The 26,882-nt window shown below is 54.5% G+C and overlaps 2 protein-coding genes and 1 long non-coding RNA gene across 3 annotated transcripts in view; 2 read left to right on the top strand and 1 right to left on the bottom strand.

The window, feature by feature from the left end:
* Window positions 1–545: 545 nt before the first annotated feature.
* LOC125961485 (uncharacterized) lies at window positions 546–3,061 on the bottom strand. Its single transcript, XR_007472239.1, has 2 exons — window positions 2,951–3,061; window positions 546–2,904 (listed from the first exon to the last, which is right to left on the bottom strand). It is a non-coding gene; the product is annotated as an uncharacterized LOC125961485 (long non-coding RNA).
* TFAP4 (transcription factor AP-4) lies at window positions 2,945–14,921 on the top strand. Its single transcript, XM_004270234.3, has 7 exons — window positions 2,945–3,279; window positions 10,596–10,761; window positions 10,872–10,970; window positions 11,382–11,552; window positions 12,156–12,296; window positions 12,939–13,094; window positions 13,908–14,921. Exons 1-7 carry the CDS (start codon window positions 3,191–3,193, stop codon window positions 14,100–14,102), a joined length of 1,017 nt encoding a protein of 338 aa, XP_004270282.1. The 5' UTR covers window positions 2,945–3,190; the 3' UTR covers window positions 14,103–14,921.
* Window positions 14,922–24,402: 9,481 nt separating this feature from the next.
* SRL (sarcalumenin) overlaps window positions 24,403–26,882 on the top strand; it is a 35,693-nt gene continuing 33,213 nt past the window's right edge. Inside the window, exon 1 of the mRNA XM_049699538.1 lies at window positions 24,403–24,665. Coding sequence (XP_049555495.1) covers window positions 24,605–24,665 — 61 coding nt within the window. The 5' untranslated portion in view covers window positions 24,403–24,604. The remainder of the gene's footprint in view (window positions 24,666–26,882) is intronic.

The following is a 26,882-nucleotide window of genomic DNA, read 5'->3' as shown; positions in this document are numbered from 1 at the left end:
CTAATCTCTGGAACCTGTGAATAAGTTACCTTACATGGCAAAAGGGGCTTTGAAGATATAATTGAGTTAAGGATCTTGAATTGGGGAAATTATTCTGGATTATCTGCTTGGGCCCAAGGTCATCATATAAGGGTGTGGGGGGGTCAGAGTCAGAGAAGGAGATGTGATGACCGAAGAAGTTGGAGTGATGCACTCTGAAGATGAAGGAAGCCAAGAAATGTGGGCAGGCTCTAGAAGCTGGAAAAGGTGAGGAAAGGGATTCTCCCCTAGAGCCTTCAGAAGGAGTGCAGCCCTGCTGACACCTTGATTTCAGACAAATACAACCCATTTGGACTTCTGACCTCCAGAGAATAATTTTTTTTTTAATTGGCTGCACTGCGCAGCTTTTGGGATCTTAGTTCCCTGACCAGGGATTGAACCCTGGCCCATGGCAGTGAAAGCACCGAGTCCTAACCACTGGACAACCAGGTAATTCCCTTGTGTTGTTTTAAGTCACTAAGTTTGTGGTAATTTGTTACAGTAGCAATAGGAAACTAACACAAATATTTAAAAAAAAATTTTATTGAAGTACAGTTGATTTACAATGAGTTAATTTTTGCTGTACAGCAAAGTGATTCAGTTATATATATATATTTCATATTCTTTTCCATTATGGTTTATCACAGGATATTGAATATAGTTCCCTGTGCTATACAGTAGGACCTTGTCGTTTATCCATCCTATATATAATAGTTTGCATCTCCTAATCCCAAACTCTCAGTCCTTCCTTCCCCACCCCTGCTCCTTTGGCAACCACAGGTCTGCTCTCTATGTCTGTGTGTTTCTGTTTCTTAGATATGGTCACTTGTGTCATATTTTAGATTCCACATGCAAATAACTTTTACACGCCCTTTATAGAAAAAGTTTGCTGACACCTAACTTAGAGCAAGAAGGTGAGGGGTAAAGTCAGGTACCAAGGATAAAGGGGATTTTGCTGAACACCCTTTGAGGGCTCCAGAGGGCACAGTGGACTGAATTAGGAGTTGGGAAGGGATCAGACTAAGGGGTGTACAGAGCCTCCTGGGAATGGAAAACGGCCTGGAGTCTGGGGACTTCTGGTGCTACTGCCGTGAAGTGGGTTAGCGGTGGGAGAGTGTTGGAGTGGGGCGGTGGGAGCAGTGATGATATTTCAGGCCTTGGGGCAGGAGCAGCTGAGCCAGGGGTGTGTGGGTTGGTGCATCTGAGACAGCAGAGGGCTGTAGATGAGAAGACGCCTTTGGCAGAAATGGGGAGGCCAGTCTGAGTGACAGTGTGCTCGCAGGAACTGGGCTCAGGCTGGGTCAAGGCATTTCTGTAGAAGACAGAGCAAAGGGTGGACACGCTTCTCCCAGCTCTCGTTCATTCATTCACCCAGGCACTGTGGACGCTGCTCAGTGTACACAGTTATGTGGCTCTGTATCCTATGTTGTCCCCAGATGTCATCCTTCCTGTCCCAACAGTGAAGCCTCCCAGGGACTGTGATGTTACACGGTCCGGGACCTGTACTTACAGAAGCAGCCTGACAGCTTACTTTAAGGATTGGAAAATATTCACGCAAAACTGCCAGACATCTACAAGGTGCTCCGAATATCTAATAACCATAACATTTCCTAATAATAACAGTAATCCTTGTTATAAGTAGCAGTATTTCAATTAGGAGGCGCGATTTGGGCGGAACCTGGAAGGCGGATGGGATTGGGAAAGGCGGTGGGTAGGAGGGAGGACATTCCAAGGCAAGCGCGGTCTTCCTGAGCCAGGGGCCAACCTCCAGGAGCCAGGGGAGGGGACGCGGGAAGGGCGGACGGAACTCGCCGCCAAGGCGTCCCTCCCTTACCCGCTCCAGGCCTTCACCCCTAGTAGAGAGCGCACCCTGGCGGGGGAGCAAGTCTCGCACTGGCTTCGCCCTGAATGGGAAGATGCAGCCTTCGCCTGCCCGGGCCAAGCTAGGGCGTGCCGCCTGCTGTCCAGCCTCCCAGAGGAGGGGTAAAGCGAGGGGGCATAGGAGGCGACCCGGCAGCATCCACCAAACCTCCCAGCCGCGCTGGCAGCCCGCCTCCGGGGCCGCTGCTGTCCTGGCCCGCCTCCACCCTTCCCTCCCCGCTGGGGCCCCTGCTTCCTAAGGCAGCCCTGGGATTCGAGGCGCCCGGCGCGCCCCCCTTTGCCCTCCCCTCCCCGGCTCCGGGATTCCCAGGCTCCGGAACCCAGGCTGGGCGGGCAGTGGCGGGCAGCTAGGCAGGGAGCGAGTGAGGGAGGGGGCTGGCCGGCCTCTGAAGTCGGCCCCAAGTTACATGTGGGAAGTGGTGGCTATGACGCAAGTTTCCAGGGGGCCCTGGGCTCGGAGGGAGCGCGCCAGAGCAGCTCCTCTCTGTGCAGTTGCAACCGAAGAAGAAAAAAGCCCGGAGCAGCACCTCAGGCCGCCTTCGCCTTCGCCGGGCCCAGCTGCGCACCCCCGCCCCCCGACGGCCGCCAAGCGCGCAGACCCTGCACGGAGCAGTCCCCGCCGGACCCCGGGCGCGCGGACTGGGTTTCCTCGCTGTGGCTGGCTTTTTTTTTTTTTTTTTTTTTGCTACGCTTGCCAACCTGTCAGCTGATGGACCTCATCACCCATAGTGGCGCATGTAGCTCGGCCGCAGCTCGCTCCATTCACGCCGCGCCCTTCAAGCCCGCCCGCGGCCCCCGCACCCGGAACTCGTGGGGAGGCGCGCAGACCCTGGCTACCACTCGCCCGCGGGGGCCAGCGCCCCTCTCGCCCGGGCCTCGCGCCGCCCTGGGGGGCGCTGCAAATAGTCCTTTGTTTACATGCAATTCCTTACTCCGCGGAAGGAGGCCGGGGGAGTGCTGAGTTTTCACCAGCTGTTTCCCGCCTTGAAACAGACATCTGATCAGCTGCACACACACACACACACACACACACACACACACACACACACACACACACACACACACACACACACACACACACACACATACACACGCCCGGGGAGGCAGGCCGGAGAGACCTCCCTCCCGCCCCTCCCGCCCGCCTCCCTCCCCTCGCCGCCGCCGCAGCCAGCATCTGGGACCGGCCGATTCTGCACCTCCGTCCGGCGCTGCCCTTTGATTCGGATTTCCATCTTGTATTCTCCGGCGGACCGCGGGACCTGGCTCGTGCAGAGGAGGGGGGCCGATCGCTATGGAGTATTTCATGGTGCCCACTCAGAAGGTGCCCTCTTTGCAACATTTCAGGAAAACAGAGAAAGAAGTGATAGGAGGGCTCTGTAGGTGTGTACTCCTCCTCCCCCTCACCCCCTTCCCACGATTGCAGCCCCCGGCTAGTCCGCCTCGGCAGGCGCGCGTGTGCGCACGCATGGCCCGCGCCGCGGACCCTCTCGCCTTTCTTAGCCGCGGGGGTGGCTGCAGCCCTGCGCGCCAGGCTTGGGCCGCTCGGGGACCCTCCTCCCTCTGAACGTGGGGGCCCCCAGCGGCCCCGGTCACTTTTGTCCGCTGCAGGCGGGCGAGTCGCGACGTTTGTAAATTGCAAACAGACCCACGTGGTTCTGCAGCAGTCCCGGCCATGCTTGGTGCTGGTGGCTTTCCCCCCCCTCGCTTCCTCCTCCCCCCTCCTGCGGCGGCTTCCTTCCTCTCCCTCCTTCATCGCTCTCTCTGGGCGCCCCCTGCAAGGGGGTCTGGGGGGCCGGGGGCGCGCGTGGGGCCGCGGCGCGGACGGCTACAATGCAGCTAAGCCGCGGCTCCAAGCGCGGGGGGGGGCGGGCGGGGAGCCGGGTGGTGTGAGTGTTTGCAGGGAGCGGCTGCAGCGGGGTCGGGGGGGCGTGCTGGAGTCGGGGTGCGGGAGTGGGCGGGACCCGAGGGGCCGGCGCGGCCCTCCGGGAGCGCCGTGGACCCGGGCACGTTGGCGGCCACTCGCTAGCTTGCCTCCCGCGCCCGGGCGCTGTTTACTAGCGAGGCCTGGACGTGACTCTGCAGCCCTCTTGGAGTAGGCGGACCTCAGCGCGTCGCCTCGCGGGAGCAGTAGTTCTCCGTGCCGCGTCGCTGCGGCATTGTGGGAGTTGTAGGCGTGCCTGGGCCACGCTTTACCCGCACAAAGCTCTGACCCCGCGGGCGGGGTGGGCGAGGCAGGCCGGGTGCGGGGCTTTTGGGGGGAGGGGCATCAGAGGTCGCCCCTAGCCTCACCAGGCCGCTGCCCGCCGCACGTGGGTCTCCGCTGCAAACTTTCTGATCTCGTGCCCCTCCCCCCAGCCATAAACCGAAAGCGTCCGGTTGCCCGGCAGGCTGGGTGGGTGGGTAGATGGGTGGTCCGAGATCCGTAGCCTTCCTCAGGAGGCACTTTCTTAGTTTGGCCCGGGTTGCTCCAGATATACCCTTTACCGAAGAGTTATGGGTTAGCGGAATCGCCCTGAACAGTTGTTAAAATGCACACGCCCGCAATTCCGATCGCTAGGAGAAGGGCCTGGGCATCTGCATATTGAACACAACCTGCGGGACGGCGATACTGCGTGGGTTGTTCTCTGCGGGTCCAAGTTTGGGACCTGTGGCCCTTTTCCTGCCGTGCTACTTTAGGAGCGAAATGGCTCCCCAGGTCTGGGGCCACGTGCTCTGCGGTCCTGGGCAGGCAAGGCGGGGATTGAGGGAGGAGGAGCCGCAGGCGGTGTGGCCCAGGCTGGTCGACACCAGGGGCTGCAGAAACCAGGTTGGGGGAAGGTTGCTGCACACGTATACACCCCCAACACCCCTCACCCACCCCCGCCTCCCGCACACACCAGGGCTCCCACCTTAACTACTCTTAAGTTCAAGGTGGTGGGCAGTCAGCAGCACCACCTTGAGTGTTGGCCCTTCCCTAAAGACTACCTGGAGGGCTTAGCTGTAATAAGTGGAAAGAAAAAAAAATTCTGGAGCACATAATGCATTGTAGGGATTCGTTTTGCGAGATTTTTCTCACTGAATTGTCACAATCTTCCCCTGAGTAAAGTGGCTTTATGATTTCTGTGTGGGTGGAGGATAGGTTTGGGAAGGAACAGGTAGGGCAAGTGGTGGGGCCGGGACTTGAACTCTGATCCCAGAGCCCTGCTCTTACCCTGAGCTGCTGATTGCTCAGAGGGTGCCTGGGCAGTAAGGAGGTGGGTTGAGCTGCCCCAGATGCTGGAGTGGACATTCTGGGCCTGATCCCAGGCAGGCTTGGTACCATAGGACCCTCTGGTTGCCAGGCCTGGGCCTTGGCCGCGTTCTCTCTCGGCCCCCTAGGACTCCAGCTTGACCTGTTCCTCTTTCAAGCCCTCCTTCAGAGGAGTCCAGCAGTCCCTTAGGGACCAAGTGCCCCAGGGTTGGGCACGGGGACTACTCAGCTTGTCCAGCTGTGAGACAGTTGTCAGCCCATGCACTGGGTGTGGATTTGGGGCCTCTGGGTTTTTTCATTTTCAGGAGGAGCTGCCTGGTGAGGTAGGATTGAGTGTGGGTTGGGTGGGGCCTTCTGGCCGGATATACTCGCTTCTCAGGCTGGTGGACTTTGCTTCATCCCTCAGTGACTAGCAGGGCTCCCTGCTTCTCTCCTCAGTCTCCCCGAGGGGACAGTACCGTACAGCGGGAGGCCGTACCCGACAGTGGCACGCACATAAGCTGTGTGGTTTTGGACATGTTGCCTAACTGCTCTCAGCCTCCCGTAAAATGGAGCACCTGTGAAGTTTGGCCATGTGTGTGGAAAGTGCCTGGTAGCTATTAAGTGGCACTCAGATTCTTAGAAGCAGGAGCATGGTGGTGTTAAAGAGTTTACCTACTGCCTGCCATAGGGGGGAAAGAGACCATCTCTCCTCAGAAGGAGTTAGAGAACAATTAGGGACTTTGGAGTGTGTTGGGTCCCTGATCTGGTATTTATGAGGAAACTACTTCGTGCTGGGATTGAGGACACCACAATGAACGAGAACTTGCTCCTGTTCTAAGAGCTGGAAGTCTCATGGTGCTACAGGACAAGTCAGTTTCCTTAGAGCCATGGGTTCTCCTGGGATCCTGGGTACAAACTCTGAAAAAACAAGGCATCCTGTTATCCTCAGTCTGTCTCCCTTATTTTTTTTCCTCCATTTCTTTTAAACTTCACCACGACCCTATGAAGTAAGGCAGTATTCCCCTGTTTTATAGATGGGGAAACTGAGGCTTTGAGAGACTAAGTGGCTAAGCTTGGGGTTCCACAGCTAGTAAGTGGCAGGGCTGGAGTTTCCACTTGAACCCAGTGCAGGGCTCCCTCTGAGGGGCTGGAGAAGCTGTGGGAAGGGGGTGTTTCTGATGGGAACAACCTGGACGTGGTTTGTTCTGGGACTGAGGGCAGGGTGTATGGATAGAAGCAGTGGGGATGGGCAAGGGCCCTGGGCTGCTTCAGTACCTGCTGCAGAGAGAAGGATGGGGGCCTTGGGCATCCTTGATGAGAGGGTCGTCTTCCTCCTGTCTTCCTTTTGGGGTATGGGAGAAACCCTGTGTGGGTTTTCCCATCTCTGACTGTGTAGGCATCGAGTGGTGGGTGTGTGAGTGACTTCGGGGCAGTGTGAAATGAGAGTTCTCAGTGGCTAATTTGAGGCTGGAGCTGGGCAGGGGTGTGTGGGGATTAGGGGATACCAGTTTGCCCTTGGGCTAGGCAGGAGGAACAGGTACAGATCTGGATCTAGAATTGAAGAGCCGGCTTCCTGCCCTTGAGCCTCTGGTTGGGATGTGGGCATTATTCCGGGGGATGTCTTGGGGGCACCCAGGTAGAGGGGGTGGCAGCTCTGGTCTTGGCACTGGAGGCTGGTATGCAAACAGTTCCTTGGCCATTGGCTGCCCAGCCCCAGGAGACTGGCTTGCTGAGGCTCTCAGGGAGGGAGACAAGTAAGAGAGAGCATCTGTGGACCAGGCCTCACTGCTCACCTGGGTGGGTCTGAAGTTGATATGAAGGAGGTGGAGGACCTTACAATTACTGTAAATCATGTTTACTTCTGCAAAACTCAGAAAGAAATGTAAGAAACTTTCAGGCGTTTGCAGAAAAATCCACTTTATCTAGTAGAGTAGCAGCTAGAAATGGTAATTAGCCATCCTGTATAGGAACCCCTGGATGGCCATGATTCCACTCATCAGGACCCCTGGTTAGTCTGCATTCTATTAAAGAAACTTCCAGGGCTATTTAGGTGAGTTGGCCTTGGTGGCAGCCTAAGTCCCTATGAGGAACTGTGGCTTTGGGGTGAAGTCTGTTTTCTGGGACTTAAGTCTGTACTAGGTTAACCAGCAGCTGGTTCCTGAACCAGGAGGCTGGGCTGAGGGACTTGGTGGTAAAGCGGACAGGATAGAACATTCGGAAGAGCTAGGATGAGGAGGCCCTTTCTCCCTGCCTGGACGCCAGGCCCCTTCCTTCTGGGAACTTCTGGGCTGGGGCCTTCAGGCCTGGGGCCCTGTGGTCTCCTTTGGTGTCTCCCAAGCTCGTGGGCATCCTGGAGAGAAGGGAGGGGCTGAACGTTGGCTTCCCTGGGCTGAGGTTTCATGGGCAGATGAGCTGGCTGGTGGGGCTGCGGCAGTGGTGGGGGGCAGTGGGTGTTGAGTTCTGGCTTCAGCCTGGGGAGTTGGTGGGACTTGGGGGCTGGGAAGTGCAGGAGGTGCGTTGCAGCTGTACCCTGCTATGCCCGCTCTCATGGTGTGATCTTGGGCAAGTCACTTCACTTCTGGGCCTCGTCCTGTCCCACCATTTGTCAGGAGGGCCAGGGCGCTGCCTCTTGAGGCCACACAGGGCTCTGGGAAGCAGGGTTATGTGTGAGCCCTCAGTAGAGGGTGCCACCCCTGGGTGGCAGAGGAGAGCATTCGTTTTGGCTCCTGCAGGTGCCTGTGGTGCCCTGGTGTGGCTGCCTGACCTTGGACATGTCACTTCCCCTCCCCAAACCCTAGATTCCTCATTGCCACGCAGCCACCCAACTGGATGTCCATGGTAGTCAGACAGGGAAAAATATAAAAAGTTCTGTGAGTGATAGTAAGAGCTAACCTGATGGCAGTGCACACCCATGCTCAATCCTTTCTACAGGGGTGACTGTCACCTGTCTCTCGGGGTGTCCGGCTCTGAGGGATGGTGCAGAGCCCACTCTGCCCTGTGGGTAAGAGCAGGGCTCTGGGATCAGGGTTCAAGTCCCAGCCCCAGTGCTTACTGTAGCTGTTCCTTTCCCAAGCGTCAGTGTCCTCATGCCATAAGGCCGCTTAACTCAGAGGAAGATTGAGATGGTTCAGTGAGAAAATTCCAGCAAAGTGAGTCCTTAGCACATTACGTTAAGAACTCAAGACTTTTTTATATTTTATTTTATTTTATTCTTTTGGCCATGTCCCTTGGCTTGTAGGATATTAGTTCCCCAACCAGGGATTGAACCCCAGCCCACCAAATGAAAGTGCCAAGTCCTAACCACGAGACCACCAGGTTAAAACAGTAACTCTATTGCTAGGGTCTCCAGGTGGGCCTTCTGGAAGGGCCAGCACTCAGGGTGACCCAGGGCTGGAGGTGGGTCTCCTTTTTGACCCCTTACCACTCTGGTCAGCTCTGGCCTGTGGGCATCACCAGGGAGTACCCAGGGGTGGGATAAGTGGGGGGGGGGGCGGTCTCTCCCTGTATCTCCCCAGGGCAGGGATGGGGAAGCTCCCAGACAGATCTCAGTCACTCAGTGGCTTGGCTTCCTAAGGATATTTCTCCCTGTGTCTTTACAGTTTTTTTTTTTTTTTTTGGCTGTGCTGTGTGGCATGTGGGATCCTAGTTCCCCGACCAGGGATCAAACCCGTGCACCGTGCAGTGGAAGTGCAGAGTCTCAACCACTGGACCACGAGGGAAGTCCCCCCTCCCCATGTCTTTAATCCACCTGCCGCAGAGGGTCTGGAGGGCACTGCCAGCCAGACCCAGGAACCTGGACTCAGTTCTGATCCACCCCCAACCCCCCCACCCCCACCCCACCCCGCCTGCAAAGGGGTAGGCAAGCCACTGTGTATCAGGTCTCTGACCTGCATCCTCCCCTTTTCACCATCACCCCCACTGTAGGGGCAGGGAAACTGACAGAAGGGAGGTGCCCCTGGCCCAGAAGTGGGGGAGCCAGATGCCCAGCTGTCTGACCCTAAAATTGTGTCCCTCCCACTCTGAGCCCTAAGTCTCATTTGTAAATAGGGGTCGTCGGCCACCTTTCCAGTGCTGTGAGGGAACTGTATCTTGGGGAGGGTCCCAGGGAGATGCTGGGGGTGCTGGTGGAGGACAGGGCTTCAGACACCCAGCAGCGGCTCATGTGGACCCTGCTCCCAGCCCACCCCCAGCGGACCACCCTCTCTGTGGGGAGAGGAGGCAGAGACCCAGGAGGGGGCAAGAGCGAGTTTAGGGTCCCTCAGGGAGCTGAGGGGGCACAGGTGGGGCAGGCTGGGGGGCCAGCAAGGCCTTGGTTGTATCTAGCTGTTACAGATGTGCTCCTCTCCTAGGTTTCCAAGCAAACTCCTTTTTGCCTAGGGATGGGCATGGGGGCCTGGGCACCTACCTCTTTGAGCCCAGGCTCCCCCACCAATGGAACAAGGCTGCCCAGAATCCTTTTCCCATTCTCCTAGACCCAGAGGTGTGAGCTCTCTTGGCCCAGGCCTGGACCAGGTCACCCCAGGAGGGCCCCTCAGGAAGAAGCCAGGGCTGTGGCTTTGGGTGGGGCTGGTGGCCTCTTCTGGGAGCCCAGCATCTGGAAGCCATCAGTTCAGGGGCGGGGGAGTTGCAGGAGAGGGCCTGGAAGGGGAGCATGCCTCCTCCAGGCCACACACAGGCCCACCTCTCGGGAGCAGTGGCGTTAGGCCCACAGGCCCTGCTGCCGTCTCTGCCTCCTGCCAGTGCCTCTCGGCAGGCAGCCTCGCCCCCTACCGCTCGCTGCCTTCTCTCTCACCCCACTGGCTGCCGCTCCTGCAAGATGCAATCACATAATATGCAATAACATCGCCTACTGCATGCTGGGAGCCTCGATTCTCTGGCACAGGATGGGCTTGCCTTTTGGGATGGGTGGGCTTCAGGGAGAACTGTCCCCAGGGGAGGTTGGCCGGGTCCTCTTCCTGGAGTGAGTGGTACCTGTCTTGTCTTTGAAGCCTTAGCTCAGGGTCTGGGTCCAGGCTGGGGGCTTACGTAGTAGCTCGTGGCTGTGGGGGTGGGAAGGGAGGAGGGACATCTCCCTCAGTCCTCAAGCCTGCGACCTTGAAGGAGGGGGTCTAGGTGCATAGCAAGGAGCTCAGAGGTGTCCCAAGAGCAGGTGTCTCTGATTATCACCTGAGGCCACCTGCATCAGAATCACAGGGATTCTTAGCCATGTGGGTTTCTGGGCCCCACTCAGACCTGCTGGCCAGACACTGGGCTCGGGACCTGGGGTCTGCATGCTTATTTTGACACCCAGGCATCCCAGAGCACGCTACTCCATCAGCTCCCGATCTACTGGGGGTGTAAGCATCAGACAGAGCTGGTATCTTCTGTAGTGGGAGGGATGCCTGTTACACTTAGGCCCCTCTGGAGATGAATTGTAAAGACAGGGGCCCCTGGGGGCAGGGCATGGAGGGCGCCCAGCCTGAGCCTGGCCCTGTCCTCCCCGCAGCCTTGCCAACATTCCATTGACCCCTGAGACTCAGCGGGACCAGGAGCGGCGGATTCGGCGGGAGATTGCTAACAGCAACGAGCGGAGGCGCATGCAGAGCATCAACGCGGGGTTCCAGTCCCTCAAGACCCTCATCCCCCACACAGATGGAGAGAAGCTCAGCAAGGTGGGCAAGTGCCAGGAGGACTTCCTGGAGGAGGTGGTGGGCTGGAGCAGGGAGATTCGGAAAACACTGTCAGCCAGGGTCCCTGATTTGTCTGTCCCTCCTGCCCTCAGGCAGCCATTCTCCAGCAAACGGCCGAATATATCTTCTCCCTGGAGCAGGAGAAGACCAGGCTTCTGCAGCAGAACACACAGCTCAAGCGCTTTATCCAGGTAGCGCCCTGCCCTCCTCCTGGTTCCCTCTCACTGACATGGGCGTGTCCGGGCCCAACCACTGGCTTGGGACTGTGATGTGGCTGTGGGTCCCTTCTTACCCACTGACCTGCCTACTTCTGGCACTTGAGTTCCTGCCCAGGCCCTGATTTAGCCAGGGTCAAGTGCAGTGGAGTGGGCTCTGGAAGGAACTGGGTGACTTTTGGGAAGCAAGTGCATTCTGCCTCCTTTCCCAGCCTTGGCTGTCTGGTGGATTTGCACGCTGGGGCTCCCCAGTGCCGGTGCACCTGGGTTTGACAGCTTTGGGGGGCTGTGATGGAGCTTCCCAGCCCCACTCCCGGTGGTGGTGGTGGTGGTGGTGGTGGTGTATGCAGTGTCACAGCACACTCACCGACCCCTTGGGGTCCTCAGGAGCTGAGCGGCTCATCCCCCAAGCGGCGGCGGGCAGAGGACAAGGACGAGGGCATCGGCTCACCAGACATCTGGGAGGATGAGAAGGCGGAGGACCTGCGGCGGGAGATGATCGAGCTGCGGCAGCAGCTGGACAAGGAGCGCTCGGTGCGCATGATGCTGGAGGAGCAGGTGAGGCAGGTGGGCGGGCAGGTGGGGGATGCTGTCCAGCTCTCTTCCTTTTCTCCTGTTATTTACGGGAGCTCCTGCTTTGTGCCAGGCCTAGGAGAGGGGTGTCCAGTGGGGAGCAAACCAGACAGGTCCCAGTCCTTGGGGGTCACCGTCTGCCTGGGGAGAGATGAGTCAATGGCTCTCACATCGTAATTATGCAGCTGTGATAAAGGCCACACCGGATGGGTGGGCATCAGGAGGGGGACCTGGGCTGGTTCCAGATGGGCCGCCCCATAGCTTCTCTGTGGAAGTGACCTGAGCCGAGGGTGGGAGGGTGAGTCTCACCGCTGACCAGGCAGAGAGGGGAGAAGGGTGCTCCAGGCAGAGAGAACAGCATGGGCAAAGGCCTGGGGCTGGAGGCAGGCAGGGAGGGAGCATGGCATGAGGGGGGCTGCACGGGAGGGGAGCAGAGTCAGGGCGGGCCTGGCTGGCTACGGTCAGGACTTTGGTCTCCACCCCGAGGGTGGCAGGGAGGCCGACCTCAGCAGTCTGTGGGCCCCGAGCTGGGGGAGGCGCCAGGGTGTGGCCTGGGTCCTACCCCTGAGCCTGCCGTTCCACCCTCAGGTGCGCTCGCTGGAGGCCCACATGTACCCGGAAAAGCTCAAGGTGATCGCACAGCAGGTGCAGCTGCAACAGCAGCAGGAGCAGGTGCGGCTGCTGCACCAGGAGAAGCTGGAGCGGGAACAGCAGCACCTGCGGACCCAGGTGAGCAGGAGGTGCCTGGAGGGGCAGTTTGGGCCTGGGCCTGGGCCAGGGCTCTCAGACTCAATGTTGGTGCCTCTGGGTGTCTAGCAGGGTGGACCCCGGGCCTAAATGATGGTAATGCAGATGTTCCTGGCTTCCAGGTGTCTTGCATACATTATTCCATTGAATCCTTGTTGTAGCCCTTTGAGGCCTGAGCTGTTATTACTCCTATTTACTGATAAGGAACTGGAGGCACAGAAAAGTTCAGTAACACACCCAGTATCCTCAGCAGTTTGGGGCAAGGATTTGGACCCTGGCCATCTAAATTCAGTCTGAACTCCCGACCACCACTGTATTTGTTAGATGTGAAGTGCTGGCTTGGCTCTGGAGAGGGAAGGGCCATGCAGTCTTAGACAGCCTAAAGCCCCTCTCCAGGCCACGTTTTCTTCATTCTTAAAATAAGAGGGGTGGGAGGGGTCACAAACTGGACAGCCCCCAGCGAGTGAAGGAGGCCGATGGGCCGGGGTGATTGGTGGAGGCTCTCCAGGAAGTGGGCAGAGGGAGATGGTTTTGGAGGGCCGTCCCACACCCTCTGTGGCGGACAGAAGGGAAGGGGCAGCTCCCAGAACCTTCGTAGAAAGACTGAGGGCCTCTGTCTTGCAGCTTCTGCCCACTCCAGCCCCTACCCACCACCCCACGGTGATCGTGCCGGCGCCAGCGCCCCCTCCCTCCCACCACATCAATGTCGTCACCATGGGCCCCTCCTCGGTCATCAACTCTGTTTCAACATCCCGGCAAAATCTGGACACCATTGTGCAGGTACCTGGCTTGGGGAGGGGGCAACACGTGGGGGGTCGTCCTCTGGGAATGGGCCCTTTGTGGGGAGATAAGAAAGTGGGCGACTGGCGGGGATTGAGACAGAGCTTGAGCTTTGTGGGGAGGAAGTCTGGAAGCCAGATGGGTCTCCATCTCTGCATCTGGGGTGAGGGGCAGAGAGGGGGGACTGGATGGCCCGGAAGACCCCATTCCTTCTCTCCACGTGGCATTTGCTGAGGGGGGTCCTTTGTTCCCGGAGCCCCTGCTTTCAGAGTTCCTGCATCCAGCTCTTGGGTTGGTCCAGGACCTGGGATGGGGGTGGAGGGGGCAGTGACCGGTTGGGTGGCAGTGAAGCCTGGCTTCACTGTCAGCTCTGAAGGTCGAACCTGAAGTCACTATTGTGCCCAGCCTGGGGCAGAGACCTCTTGGGAGGCCCAACAACATTGCAAAGAAACAATTAACCCAAAACGCCCAAACAGAATAAAGGCCATCAACCCCTGGAACTTGAGTTGCACGTAAACCCGAAAAATTGAATAATAAAATTTATAACAGAGATCTTCCATAAGCCAACAGGCAGGCTTTGAAATATATAAGTGAGTGTAAGAAGCTTGTGACTTCACGCAGCTGGGCACTGTCTCCCCTCCAAGTCTTTTTCAGCTCAGCAGAGGGCTTCTGAAGTTTGTTTCTCCTGACTCTGGCAGGCTGCCCCTGCTTTGCCAGGCTTGCTTCTGGACCTTTCTGGGGGGGGTGTGGGTGGTGGGGGAGATGGTGGCTGTCCACATGGCCCCGCCATCCTCATGGCAGCTTCTCCGCCAGGCGATTCAGCACATCGAGGGCACCCAGGAAAGGCAGGAGCAGGAGGAGGAGCAGCGTCGAGCCGTCATCGTGAAGCCGGTCCGCAACTGCCCCGAGGCCCACGCCTCCGACACCGCCTCCGATTCGGAGGCCTCGGACAGCGACGCCATGGACCAGAGCCGGGAGGAGCCAGTGGGGAACGGGGGTCTTCCCTGACCACCCCCCAGCCCTCCTCTCCCTTCTGGGGGCTGGAGGGGGCGGGGCAGCAACTGGGAGACATGAGGGTGAACGAGTGAGGAATTTTTACAAAATTACGGCATCATTTGGGTCTCTTTTATGACCTCTTTTTCAATACTGTAAATCGACCTTTGAGTGAAGCCACCCAACCCGAGGTCCGGGGCTGGGGCGGCAGGAGCGCGTGGCAGCACCGGGACACCTGGGGCTGGGCCTCGGCCCCGGAGGCTGGGGAAGCGGACATGGAGGTGCCTGGCCTCTCTCGCCAAAAAGCATTTTTTCATTGAAACATGTTTTTAAGAACAGGGAAAATCAAACAAAACCCCAAGGTATTTCTGCCCTCCCCAGAGCCAGCCCTATGACCGTCAGTTTTTAATTCCCCCTTCCCTCCTCTTTTTGGTGTTCTTTCTCCTTTAAGCACTTACACGGGTTGGGGGTCTGGCTGGGTCGGGGCTCTCGGGGTCCGGGGGTCTCCGTTGCTTCTCGGTTGGGGTTTGCTGCTGCCCTTCTTCCCTCCCCTCCCTGTCTCAGCACTAGGAATCGCCACTCTCCACCACTGTCCGGCCCCCACCTCTCCCTCCAGGTTTCCCATCTTCCACCCCAAAAAAGTCTTTGTCTTTCTCTTTTTGTTTTGTTTGTTGTTGGTTCTTTTTTGGTTTTAGTTTTGTTTTTTTTTTACAATTTTGAGGTCTTTGTGTTCAAGGAGAAGCTATTATATTTTGTTAAGAAAGTGGGGGGAAAAACCAAGAGGCCACTGTGCCTTTATAAAGAAACAAAATAAAGTTTGTACTTTGTTTTTTAGATTCTGTGTCTCCTGGATGTGTGCTGTCATGAGGAGCTGGCGAAGGCTTCCTGGGGTAGCGTAGGGGGTGTTCTCTGAGCCCACTGGAGGGGATTGGATGTGGGTGAGTGTGATGACTCCCCCAACTTATGTGTGGTGTTATGATGAGAAATTGGCGTCCTTAGATTCCCTGGGTTTACTCTGGGGATTCTGCAAAGATGGGAGATGGTGTTGGGGCTGAGGTGAGTGGCTCCCAACTCCTCCTTGGTGGGAGGCAAGGAGAGAATGAACAACCAAGCCATAGGTTCCTGTCTCCTAGAGAAAGGACACAAGATGCTCAGTGGTCCTGATTGATCCCTAGGCTTTGCAACTTCCTCACCTTGTGTAACCTCTTGGAACTTCAGTATCCTCATCTACAGAAGAGAAGTGAGCACTCCCTTATGGTGTGGTGTTTAAGAGCTCAGGTCCTGGGGTTGGTCTGCTGGTGATCAGATCCACCTTGGGCAAACCACTTGATCTTTGAGACTCAGTTTTCTCTTCTGAAAGTTGAGAATCATAATGGCACAAGGACATTACATCTTAATTGGTAAGGAGGTGGTCCTTTAAATTCCTTAATCCTCCATGACCAGAGATTGCTTTATAATGTGTCCCTCTTGACCTGCTTTTCCTCAGGTACATGACAGGTACGTGGGGACTGAGGCCAGAGAGGAAAAATAGCTGATTCACATCTCACCCCACAATGAATGCCTCCAGACAGGAATTTGTTGAATAGAAAGGCAGGCAGGAGCCTGCATTTTTTTTTTTTTTTAGAACTTTTAATACTTTTTTTTAGTGAAATTCATATAACTTAAAATTAAGCATTTAGAAAGGAACAATTCAGTGGCATTTACTACATTACTATGCTGTGCAACCATCACCTCTATCTCATTCCAAAACATTTCTCACTCCAAAATCAACCCCTTACCCATTAATCAGTCTCTCCCCATTCCTCCCTTCTCTGAGCCCTTGATAACCACCAATCTACTTTTTGTTTTTTAAAGAAATTAAAGTGTAATTTAACTTCGGTAAAAATTCACTTTTTAGTTTTTGCTTGTGGGAGTTTTGACAAATGTGTAACCATCACCATAATTAAGATATAGTTTCTTCATCCTTGCGTTCCCCTATGTCCCTTTGTGGTCCACCCAGACCCTGGCAACCACCGACCAATCTATTCCTATGGTTCCTATAGTTTTGCCTTTTTCAAAATGTCATATACTATAAATATATTCATTTACAGTATATGACATTACATATTTAGCTTGAGTCTGGCTTCTTTCACTTAGCATTATTACTGTAGTTTTCTCTTTTGGGATATATTTAGATATATTTACATAAATTAAATGCGTGTTTGAGGGAACCGTCTTCGAGAGGATATGGGCGGGGACGCCCCTTCCCAAGGCCAGCAGAGCGACCCCTTTTGGCCAGGTGCAAGGCGCGTCCGACGGGTTCCAGGCAGCTCCTGAGAGGGTCAATAGAGGGCGCTATGGAACCAGGACGTCTGGCCCAGCAAGGCGGAGGCTCCGCCTCCTTCCGGTGTCTGTGGAACTACGCAGTTCCTATAGGCCAGAGGCGCGGCTCAGGGGCGGGGCCAGGGGAATACCCCAAGCCCAGACCTGTCGTGGCGCGCCCAGCGGCCGTAGGCTGTCTCACCAGCAGGCGACGGGAATCAGGGGCGCGGCCTCCGTCCCGCCTCTTCCCGGACTCGCTCCGCCCCGCCCCTCGGTGCGCATGCTCCTTGGTGCCTCAGGCCATCTCGCGCGCTCCCGACTGCAAGCTCCTCTGGCCCAGGCTCGGCCCCGCCCCGCGCGCTCTCACGCACGCTCCGCACGCAAACGCCGCGAACCCGCCGTTCCTGCGTGTCCTCCGCGTGGAGGCGCTTGCCGGCTTTCCCGCTCGGCGTCCCTCGGAGGACGCGGCCACGGGTGGTGGGGCCTGCGCTGCCCGGCGGAAGTCCGGCACGCTGCACACGTGACTTACGACGGTCTAGAGGCAGCGGTCAGAAAGGAACAAGAGACGTTAATTTTAATAGCACGTTTCCTTTTAACCCACAGTGTCTGAAAAGTTGCCATTTCCGCACAGGTGATGAATGCAAGAAACTACCCACGAAGTATGTCATTCTTTTCTTCCTGCCGACTCTGGGAGCCCTGTGTGTATCTTGCACTGGCTACACCTCCGTGGGTACGGCCGCGGGTCCGGGCGTCGGGGGCAAGTGGGAGCCAGGCCAGGGGGTCGGAAAGGGCACGGTATCCTGCGGGCAGTGCGGACACTGGCCTGGGAGGAGGAAGAAGTGGAGACGATGTGGGAACCAGATCGTAGAGGACTTCCAAGCCACGCTAAGAAGCTTGGACTTTATTTTTTGTGATGGGAAGGGGTCTAGGAGAGACACGATCAATGCAGAGTTCAACAAAACCTGTCTTAAAAACCTTTTTATTGAAGTACCGTATAAAGTACACTCAGAAGAGGGCTCATAACTGAAGTGTTTAGCTCCGTGAATTTTCACAAACTGAATATACACCCGTGTAGTCGGCACCGCACCAAGCCCTCAAGTGGTTTGCTTCTTAAAACTGAATTTTTGGAAGTATAGAAATGTACAGGGAGGCCCCCTGCACCCTTCACCCCGCCTCTCCCAGTGCTAGCGTCTTGTTTGCCTAATGTATGGTATGGAAACCAGGTGATCGCTGTCAGTGCCCACCACAGGGCTTATTCAGATTTTACAGTTTTACATGCTCTCACTTATGTATGTGTGTGTACAGTTGCTCTGTACCGTTTTGCAGCAGCAGTGTTTGAGAATTGGAGTTGCTGTGCAACCTCATCAGCACTTGATATTGTCAGATCATTATATTTTTCAGTTTTTTTTTTTCAGCAAATTTGGTAGGTGTAGAGTGGAATCTCACCACAGTTTTATTTATTTATTTATGTTTGTCCACACAGCCTGGCATGCGGGATCTTAGTTTCCCGACAAGGGATGAAACCTGCACCCTCCACAGTGAAAGCACAGAGTCCTAACCAGTGGATCATCAGGGAATTCCCCACAGTTTTAATTTCTGTCACTATAGATTAGTTTTGTCAATTTAATTAATTAATTTTTAAATTTTGGTCGTGCCACACAGCTTGCAGGATCTCAGTTCCCTGACCAAGGATTGAACTCCAGGACACAGCAGTGAAAGTGCTGAATCCTAATAACCACTAGACCACCAGGGAACTCCCTAGTTTTGTTTATTTTAGATCTTCATACAAATCATACAGTATATATACTCTTTTTGTCTGGCTTCTCTTAATATAATTTTTTGAGATTCATGTATGGTTTTGTGTATATTAGCAGTTTGTTCATTTTTATTGCTAAGAATATTGCATTGTATGAACATACCACAAAGTTGTTTAGCCAGTCACCTAACAGTGGACATTTAGGTTGCTTCCAACTTAACGGCTATTATGAATATATTTTAGTAGATGCTATCCCCCAAATAGATTGTGCTAGGCTATTGATTCTGCCACCACTGTGGCTGTGGAGGGACATTCTAAGCGTGTGACTCTCTTTGGTGATGGTTTCTTCGGGAGGGAGCTAGGCATTCTTGGTTCCTGGTGGCCTCCCCCACCCTATTTTAAGGTCTTTGTTAGGGATTAAATCTCATGGGAAATGTATGTCTGCTCTGATCTCAAGGATCATTACATTACACCGTGTCCTCTTTGTGAAGATCCTCAGAAGAAATTCCTGTTGAGTCTCAGCAGCAGAAATAATTTCACTTCTCCCGAACAGTTGTCTTGTTCTTATTTTAAGGACACTGTGAATTGGCAAGTGATCAAGTTACACACATGGGAAGACTTACGTATGTAGTGCCGTTTGCTTTTGTATCAGCCTTACAAATGGCTCCATTTTGTGTGCCTGCCTTTGTGTGGTTTTCATCTCCTGTTGCGTCCAATTCTTGCTTTCTTGGTGTACTTTATGGATATTTGGGAGTCATCTTTATGCTTTCCTGGCACAGGGTGGGTTATGATAAATAAATGCTGCTTGTTGCCCTGATTTCGGGGCATCCCTGTCAGCAGGGCATTCGCACCAGCTCTGTGAGATGTTTGAAGGGTTGTCTAGTGGAAAGGGGTGGGGGGGGGCGCTTCCTGTGACCTTGGCCGCCTTAGCTGTTGGTTAACTGGCCTCAGACAAGTACATAAAGCACATGCAAATCCTCCAGCTGCCTCTTGGAGCTGGCTGGCCACGCTGTCCTTAGCCTGAGACTTTGTAGTCTCTGGCTCTCCCCTATCCCACCCGAGCCCATCCCATGGGTCCTTCTTTATCTGGCTGCCTCTCTGTGCTTTCCTGGATGCTACCATCCTTGTGGCATTTGTCTTTTTCCCTCTCTCTGGAGTTCTGTGTGCCTCCCTTGCCCTGCAAGTCCTGCGCTAGGGGTGAGGTTAGTGCCATCCCCTGCCTTGGTCCCCTCTCTCCTCTTGCCCTGCTGAGTTGCAGCTTCTGGTGTTGATTGACGTGAGCGTGTGCTGGCTGAGAGGAGGGGTAGGACTGGGGGCTGGGGGGCAGGTTGGGCCCTGAATCCGGCAGCTGTAGGAAGGAATGAGCTCCCCAAACCAGCTCTTCCCCCACCACACCCCTGGTGTTGAAAAGGAGCTAGGAGTGACAGCTGCAGAGTTTCCTGAATTAGGGGGCCTAGGTCACAGGTTCCTGCTGGTACGGCCTGTCTCCGTGGCAGCCTCAGGATCAAGTTCAAGAGGAAATGGCAAAGTGATTGGAGAAGGCTGTGGTGCCGTACACATTCCAGAGATTCGTTGTCTGCCTCACGTTGCCTCCCCTCCTGTGGGAGATAGAGAGGATGCTCTGAAAATTTGGAAAGAGAATTGACGAAAATCTGTTCCCTTGTAGGGAGGAGGAATTGTCTGGGGTGGATGGGCGCAGAGGGTTAGTGGGGGGCTGCATGTTTGAGATCAGGGGAGAGGCGGTCTCCATTCTCTAGGGGACTCTCGTGGTGCGTGTCCCTGGCTTCCTGCGGGAAGGTGCGGTGGCAGGTGAGGAGGAGATCTGGAGCATTGTGGCTGGTTGTGGGCCTCACCTCGTATTCAAAACAGCAGAGTTAATGCTCTCTGGTAGTGAGTTCCCTGTCACTGGAGGTATTCAAACAGAGGTCTCTGTCAGAGCTATTGTGGGGGGGATTCCTGCACTGGGTATGAATTTGGGTCCTTCTAAGGTCGATAGCCTCTAATTCCTGAGGTAAATGGAAAGGTTCTCTCAGTGAGGGCTACTTCAGAAGAAATGAAATCTGCTGACACCTTGATTTTGGACTTAAACAGCCTCCAGAACTATGAGAAAATAAATTTCTGTTGTTTAAGTCCCCAGTCTGTGGTATTTTGTTATGGCAACCCTAGCAAACTAATATACTGTCCTTTTGTGACTTTTGTTTCACTTAGCATAGCATTTTCAAGGATTATCTATGTTGTAGCATGTATTAGTTTTTTTTTTTTAATGGCTGAATAATATCCCATCATATGGATGGACCACATTCTGTTTATCCATTCATCTACTGATGGACGCCTCGGCTTTTTTTCACCTTTTGGCTGTTGTGAATCATTGCTGGCTGTACAAGGATCTGTTTGAGCTCAGACAGGGCATGTTTAAATTAAATGCAGTCAACCCTTTAAGCAGTGCTGGGCTCACCCTCCCTGTCTGCCTGGCTTGGGTTCCTGTGGTTTCTCTGACCCTCTCTCTGTCCTGCACCCTTCGCCCCCTGTCACAGCCCTCCACTCTCTTCCCTGCCCTGCTAATTCCTCTCCCTACCCCCCCATGGATGACATTCACTTGATTGATGGGAGAAGCCCCGGGTTTGTGAGTCGGGCAGATCCGGGTTCAGGTCCAGCAGCTCCGTTCTGAGTTGGTGACGTTGAACAAGTCCCTTCAGCCCTGAGCCTCGGGCTCCACTGTGAGGTGGTGACGTCCGCCTCTTGTCCCTTGAAGCCCCTGGTGGGGCGGGCGCCTCCTTGGCTTGGACGTCCTTTTCTCTCCCATGACCGAGCACTGCCTCCTCCCTCACGGGGAGCGCCCCCCCAGCCCCCCAGCGTGCACATGGGTTGGAAGACTCAGTGTTGGTGTGTCGGTCAGGGTCTCCCGAGAAACAGCCAAGGGGACATGTGTTTACGGAGGGAGGTTGTGGGGACCGGAAAGTCGGAAATGCACGGCAGAGGCGGCAGCTGGAGAGTCAGGCAAGTCCATGAGTCCAAGTTGCTGTCTAGTCCAAACGCAGAACTCCTTCCCCTTGGGGGACCTCAGTCTTTTCTCTTAAGGCCTTCAACTGATTGGGTGAGGCCCACCCACATTAGGGAAGATGGTCTGCTTGAGTCAGAGGCTGTGGATTTAAATGTTAAGCACGTCTGAAAAACACCCACACAGCAGCACCAAGACTGATGTTTGACCACACAGCTGGGCCACATGGCCTTGTCAGGTTGACACATAAAGTTAACCATTGCAATCGATAACTCATCAGTTCTCTTCAAACTGATCTATAGATTCATCCTAATCCAATTAAACTCCAAGAAGGCTTTTAAAAAAACAATTGACAGGCTGATTCCGAAATTCATGTGGAAGTGCATGAAAGGGACGAGAATAGTCAAAACAACTTTAAAAAAGAAGATTAAAGTTGGAGACTTCACACTACCTGTTTTCAAGATTTATTAGGAAGCTATGGTGATCAAGATAGTGAGGTATTAGTGAGGGGATAGACACATAGATCAATGGAACAGAATGTAGTCCAGAAATAGATTCACACATATATGGTCAATTGATTTTCAAAAAAAGATGCAAAGGCGATTCAGTGGCCATTTTAACAAATGGCCAGTTGTGCTGGAACAACTGGACATCCATTTGTAAAAATCTAAATCTTGCTCCACATCTTGCAACATATTAAAAAAAATGGCAGAAAATGGATTATAGGTCTAAATGTAAAACCTGAAACTATTACATTTCTAGAAGAAAACAGGAAAAAAATCTTTGTGACCTTGGGTTAGGCAAAGAGTTCTTCAGTGTGACACCAAAGGCGTAATTCATAAAATAACAAATTGATCAATTGTACTTGATAAAAATTAAGAACTTCTGCCATTTGAAAGACACATGTGAATGAAAAGTTAAGCCACAGACTTGGAGAAACTATTTATGAATGATGTTTCTGATAAACAGCTTGTCTCCAGCGTATGTAAAGAACTCTTAAAACTCAATAAAAGTGGGGTCTTCCCTGGTGGCACAGTGGTTGAGAGTCCGCCTGCCGATGCAGGGGACGCGGGTTCGCGCCCCGGTCCGGGAGGATTCCTCGTGCCGCGGAGCGGCTGGACCCGTGCGCCATGGCCACTGAGCCTGCGCGTCCGCAGCCTGTGCTCCGCGGCGGGAGAGGCCATAACACTGAGAGGCCCGCGTACCGCAAAACAAAACAAAACAAAAACTCAATAAAAGAAAACAACCGGTAAAAAAGAGGCAAAAGGGGCTTCCCTGGTGGCGCAGTGGTTGAGAGTCTGCCTGCCAATTCAGGGGACGCGGGTTCGTGCCCCGGTCCGGGAAGATCCCACATGCTGCGGAGTGGCTAGGCCCGTGAGCCATGGCCGCTGAGCCTGCGCGTCCGGAGCCTGTGCTCCGCAACGGGAGAGGCCACAACAGTGAGAGGCCCACGCACTGCAAAAAAAAAAAAAAAAAAATAGGCAAAAGATTTGAACAGGCACTTCATCGAAGATGCACTGAAGAAGTGGATGACAGGGACTTCCCTGATGGTCCAGTGGTTAGGACTCCATGCTTCCACTGCTGGGAGCCCGGGTTCAGTCCCTGGTTGGGGAACCTGCAAGCCGCATGGTGTGGCCAAAAAAACCCCCAAAAAACCAAAAGAGAAGTGGATGACAGATATACACATGGGAAGATGCTTAATATCATTAGTCGTTAGGAAAATGCAAATTAAACCTACAATGCAATATCACTACACACCTGTAAGGATGACTAAAATTTGAAAGACTGACCAAGTGCTGGTAAGGATGTGGAGGAAGTGGTGGTGGGAATGTAAAACGGTACAGTCACCTTAGAAAAAAATTTAAGGGGGCGAAGGATAAATTAGGAGTTTGGGATCAACATATACACATTACTATATATAAAATAGATAAACAACAAGGACCTGCTGTATAGCACAAGGAACTATACTCAATACCTTGTAATAACCTAGAATGGAAAAGAATATAAAAAAGAATATATATATATATATGTAACTGAATCACTTTGCTGTACACCTGAAACACAATATTGTAAATCAACTATACTTAAATAAAAATTTTAAAAAATTAGTTAATAAAAGAAAGAAAAAATTTAAACACCTACCAGCCAATCCACTCCTAGGTATTTACCCAAGAGAAATGAAAGCGTATGTCATAATGAATTGTACACGAACGTTCATAGCAGCTTTATTGGTAATAGCCAAAACTTGGAAACCACCCAAAAGTTTCTCAAGAGATGATGGATAACAAACTGTAGTCCATCCAGGCCATGGAATCAGGATCAAAAGGAGTGAACTATCCATACGCGCTGCAATGTGAAGAAATCTCAGCGTAATTATGCTACGTGAAAGAAGCCAGATAAAAAGAGCGCATATGGGGAGATTCCATTTATATCAAAATCTAGGAAATGCAAACAAACGTGTAGTGACAGGAAGCAGATCAGTGGTTGCCTGGGAAGGGGTAGGAGGGAGGGACATGAGGAAAATTCGGGAGTGAGGAATCTTCGTTATTTTGATGGTGGTTATGTACATGTGTCAAAATGTATCGAATTCCACACTTTTAATACGCTGTTTGCTGTGTGGCCGTTGTACCTCAATAAAGCCATTTTAAATGTGAAGCACATGAAAGATGCCAAACTGACTTTCGCTCTTTCCTCCACAGCCGACTGTCACCCCCACAGGGACCCCCCTCCCCAGCAGGACCAGCCAGTGCTACCCCTCCTAGAACTGGCTTTCAGGGGCCATCATGTGCCCTCAGGAAAAGTGCATTAAGTAGCACATAGCAGAGGCACCGCTGGAAAGGGATCTGTCCCTCCACTGTCTGACCGACCACACTCAGAGCATCCAACGCACCTCCTCGCTCCCCTTTTTTCCCTCCCGTCAGCATTCTGTCGCTTCCAGAGGCCTGGGAAGGTGAAGCTCCTCACCATCGACCTCAAAGGTCGGGTCGTGGAGTTTCCTTAACTAACCATCGAGGCTCTCCCCTCCTGACCTTCAGGGAGGGGCTAAAACCTGTGTCAGTGGCTGTCGAATAGGCCCTTCGTTCACAAAACTGAAGCATGTGAAGGTCACTGATTGCCCAGACTTCAGCTCAAGTTACTGCAGATGCTGGGAAGACTCGGTTCCTGAGTCCCAGAACTGACCCAAAGGACGCCCCACGTTTTCTCTGCTACCACGCCCCGTGACCCCTGTCACGTGACCCCAGGCAGCTAGGGGAGAGAATCCAGATGGGACCTGCCTTCCGGGGTCGGCAGCTGGCGCAGCAGGGTCACAGCAGCCTCCTTGCAGCCTCTGGGGTCTGAGCTGCTTGCCCATCATGTCCGTCCAGTTGCCCTAGTGACTGTGTGACCCTTCTCCCCCGCCCTGCGCTGCCACCCACCCTATAAATAGAGGCGAGGAGCAGCTGGGCTCTCTTGGCAGTCACGATGAAGGCGCTGGTCCTGCTCTGCTGCTTCGTGGCCTCGCTTCTGCTCCCAGGACAAGCAGGTATGACCCCTGCCCTGTCAGCCAGGCCAGACTGCGACCCCCACGAGCCCCCGAGGTTTTATGTTTACCATGGGGTGGGAGGCTCGGGCGGGAGATGGAGGATGAGGCCTCCGTGATTCCTGGAGCTGATGGCAGACCTTTGCTCCCAGCCGGTCTCACCGAGAAGGCACAGGGTGTGGAGACTTGAGAGCACTTGGGGCTTGTGGGGAGGCCAGAGGGAGCAGAAGCCGTGACCCGAGAGGTGCAGGCAGGTGCAAGGCCTGGAGCAGGGGGCCAGGGCCAGAGACAAGGGCTGGCCAGTAGATGTTGTGGAAGAGAACCCCAAAAGTCAAGACTAGAGCCTCCTAGATGGACAGAGACCCTGATCTTGGAGGTGGAGGGGCCCCTGGATGTCGTTGAGTTGACCCTCCCACCTGGTGGAGATCGCAGAGGCCTGGCTTTGCATGAGTGAGGGCGGGGTGGGGTGGGGCACAGCTTGGAAACAATGGGACAGAGTGGGGGTCAGTTTGGGACGGGATTGGAGATAAAAGTTGGGGATCAGGCTGGAAACCAAATTGGACACAGTTCAGAGGAGGAATGGAACCCACTCGAGTGAAGCTGGGCTAGGCTGGGGGCTTCATTGGAAGGGGGCTGGGGCCTGCGTGCCGTGGTTTTCCTTTGACATCTCAGCACTTTGTGTGGCAGAGGCAGTGGCTCTGGTTACGGCATGGGGGTTATTTATAGGCATGGAAGGGGTACTCGAGCATTTTGCCACCTTTGTTCCCAAGACTCCTGGGGCTGAGTTCCTCTCAGGGATGCTCCAGGGGTGCTCTGGGGACCCCCAGGAACCCGGAACTCCTGCTTTGCCTTTTCGCGACGTCTGGCTTCCTCTGCGCTGGGGATCGTGGGGCCTGGGAGCTTCTGTTTCTTGAGGTCCCAGACCCAGGCAGGAGAGCCTGTGGCAGGCAGGAGAAGCAGCCATTCCCTGGGGGGTTAGAGACCAAGGTGGGGGGCTCTGGCCTCGCGTGTGCCGCTGGGCCCTGCCCTTGTCTGTCCTTGAGTTAATTTGGGCTCCGTGGGGCTGCAGTGGCTGGGGTGGCGAGGATTCCAAGCGGCTGTCAGGCGGCTAAGTATGGAAACAGTCGTGTCATTTGATCCTGAGCCCGGGATCCACTGCCACCCTCTCCCCAGCTCCGCCCGGCCCCAGCTGCCACCTCGCTCTGCTTCCATGCCGCTGCCCCAGGAACTTTTAGCCTTTTAGGGACATCCTTTATCTTTCCTTCCACGAAGGGAACTGGACATCTGGAATGTTCCACAGGCCTCATTGGGGGATCTTGCTGTTGGGAAAGGAGGCGGGTGGGTGCTCTGTGCAAAAATCCTCTCTTTGCAGGCCCTTTCCTTCCCAAACTCTGCGGTGTGACCCTGACCTGGCTTCCGGGAAAGGGTTGTCCACCAGCGTGCGAGGTTCCCGCCCTCCTCACCCCAGCTCAGGACTTGGGCTGTGCGTTCTTCCCGGCGGTGGGCTTTCTCACCCCTCCAGATGCATATTGCACACCCCAAAGACTGCTTCCTCCTGCGATACCCGGGGGAGATTTCAGCCATAAGAGTGGCTTCCCCCCACCCGCATAATGACAGTCCTTCCTACTGGTTGACTTTCCCCTAAAATATGCCACCCGGTAAATGCCACCGTGCCCACAGGCAGCAGCTTTGGTCCTGAACTTCCCACCCCACTGCTGAATCCTCATTTCCATTCCCGTGTCACTCGCCTCTCACCGGTGGCAGGCAGACTTCTCTCTAACTCCCCTTCCTGCTTCCTGGGAGGACCGTACAGAGCTGCCCTTCCTTCTCTTGTGCCCATGTTGCTCCCGTGGCCCTCTGATCTGGGGTGATGGGCTCCACAGCCTCCCCCCCGAACCCTGATCCACCCTAGTCCTTGGTCTCGGGGTCCTCCTCTTTGTCTCAGGGACCTGGCCTGGGGACAAGCCTGCTCAAGGACAGAGGAGAACAGCCCCAAGAGGGTTTACTCAGTCTGCTCATTGTCCAGGTAAGGGAGCAAAAGCCAGAGGAAAGAGAGCCAGGTTCAAGGTCAGACAGCAATTCAGCGGCAGGCACACCCAGCCAGGGCTAGTCTTAGCCCACCTGGGAGTTTCTGTCCTCCCTCAGCTGCTCTCTCTCTGACAGGCCTCCTTGGACACCCCAGTCCCTCTGTCTGTGGACGTGAGGCCACAGGAGGCTAGC

The sequence above is a fragment of the Orcinus orca genome, chromosome 16, assembly GCF_937001465.1.
Source record: "Orcinus orca chromosome 16, mOrcOrc1.1, whole genome shotgun sequence".
NCBI classification, from domain to species: domain Eukaryota; kingdom Metazoa; phylum Chordata; class Mammalia; order Artiodactyla; family Delphinidae; genus Orcinus; species Orcinus orca.
The sequence above is the reverse complement of the archived record's forward strand: the minus strand, read 5'-3'. Positions and strand labels throughout refer to the sequence as shown.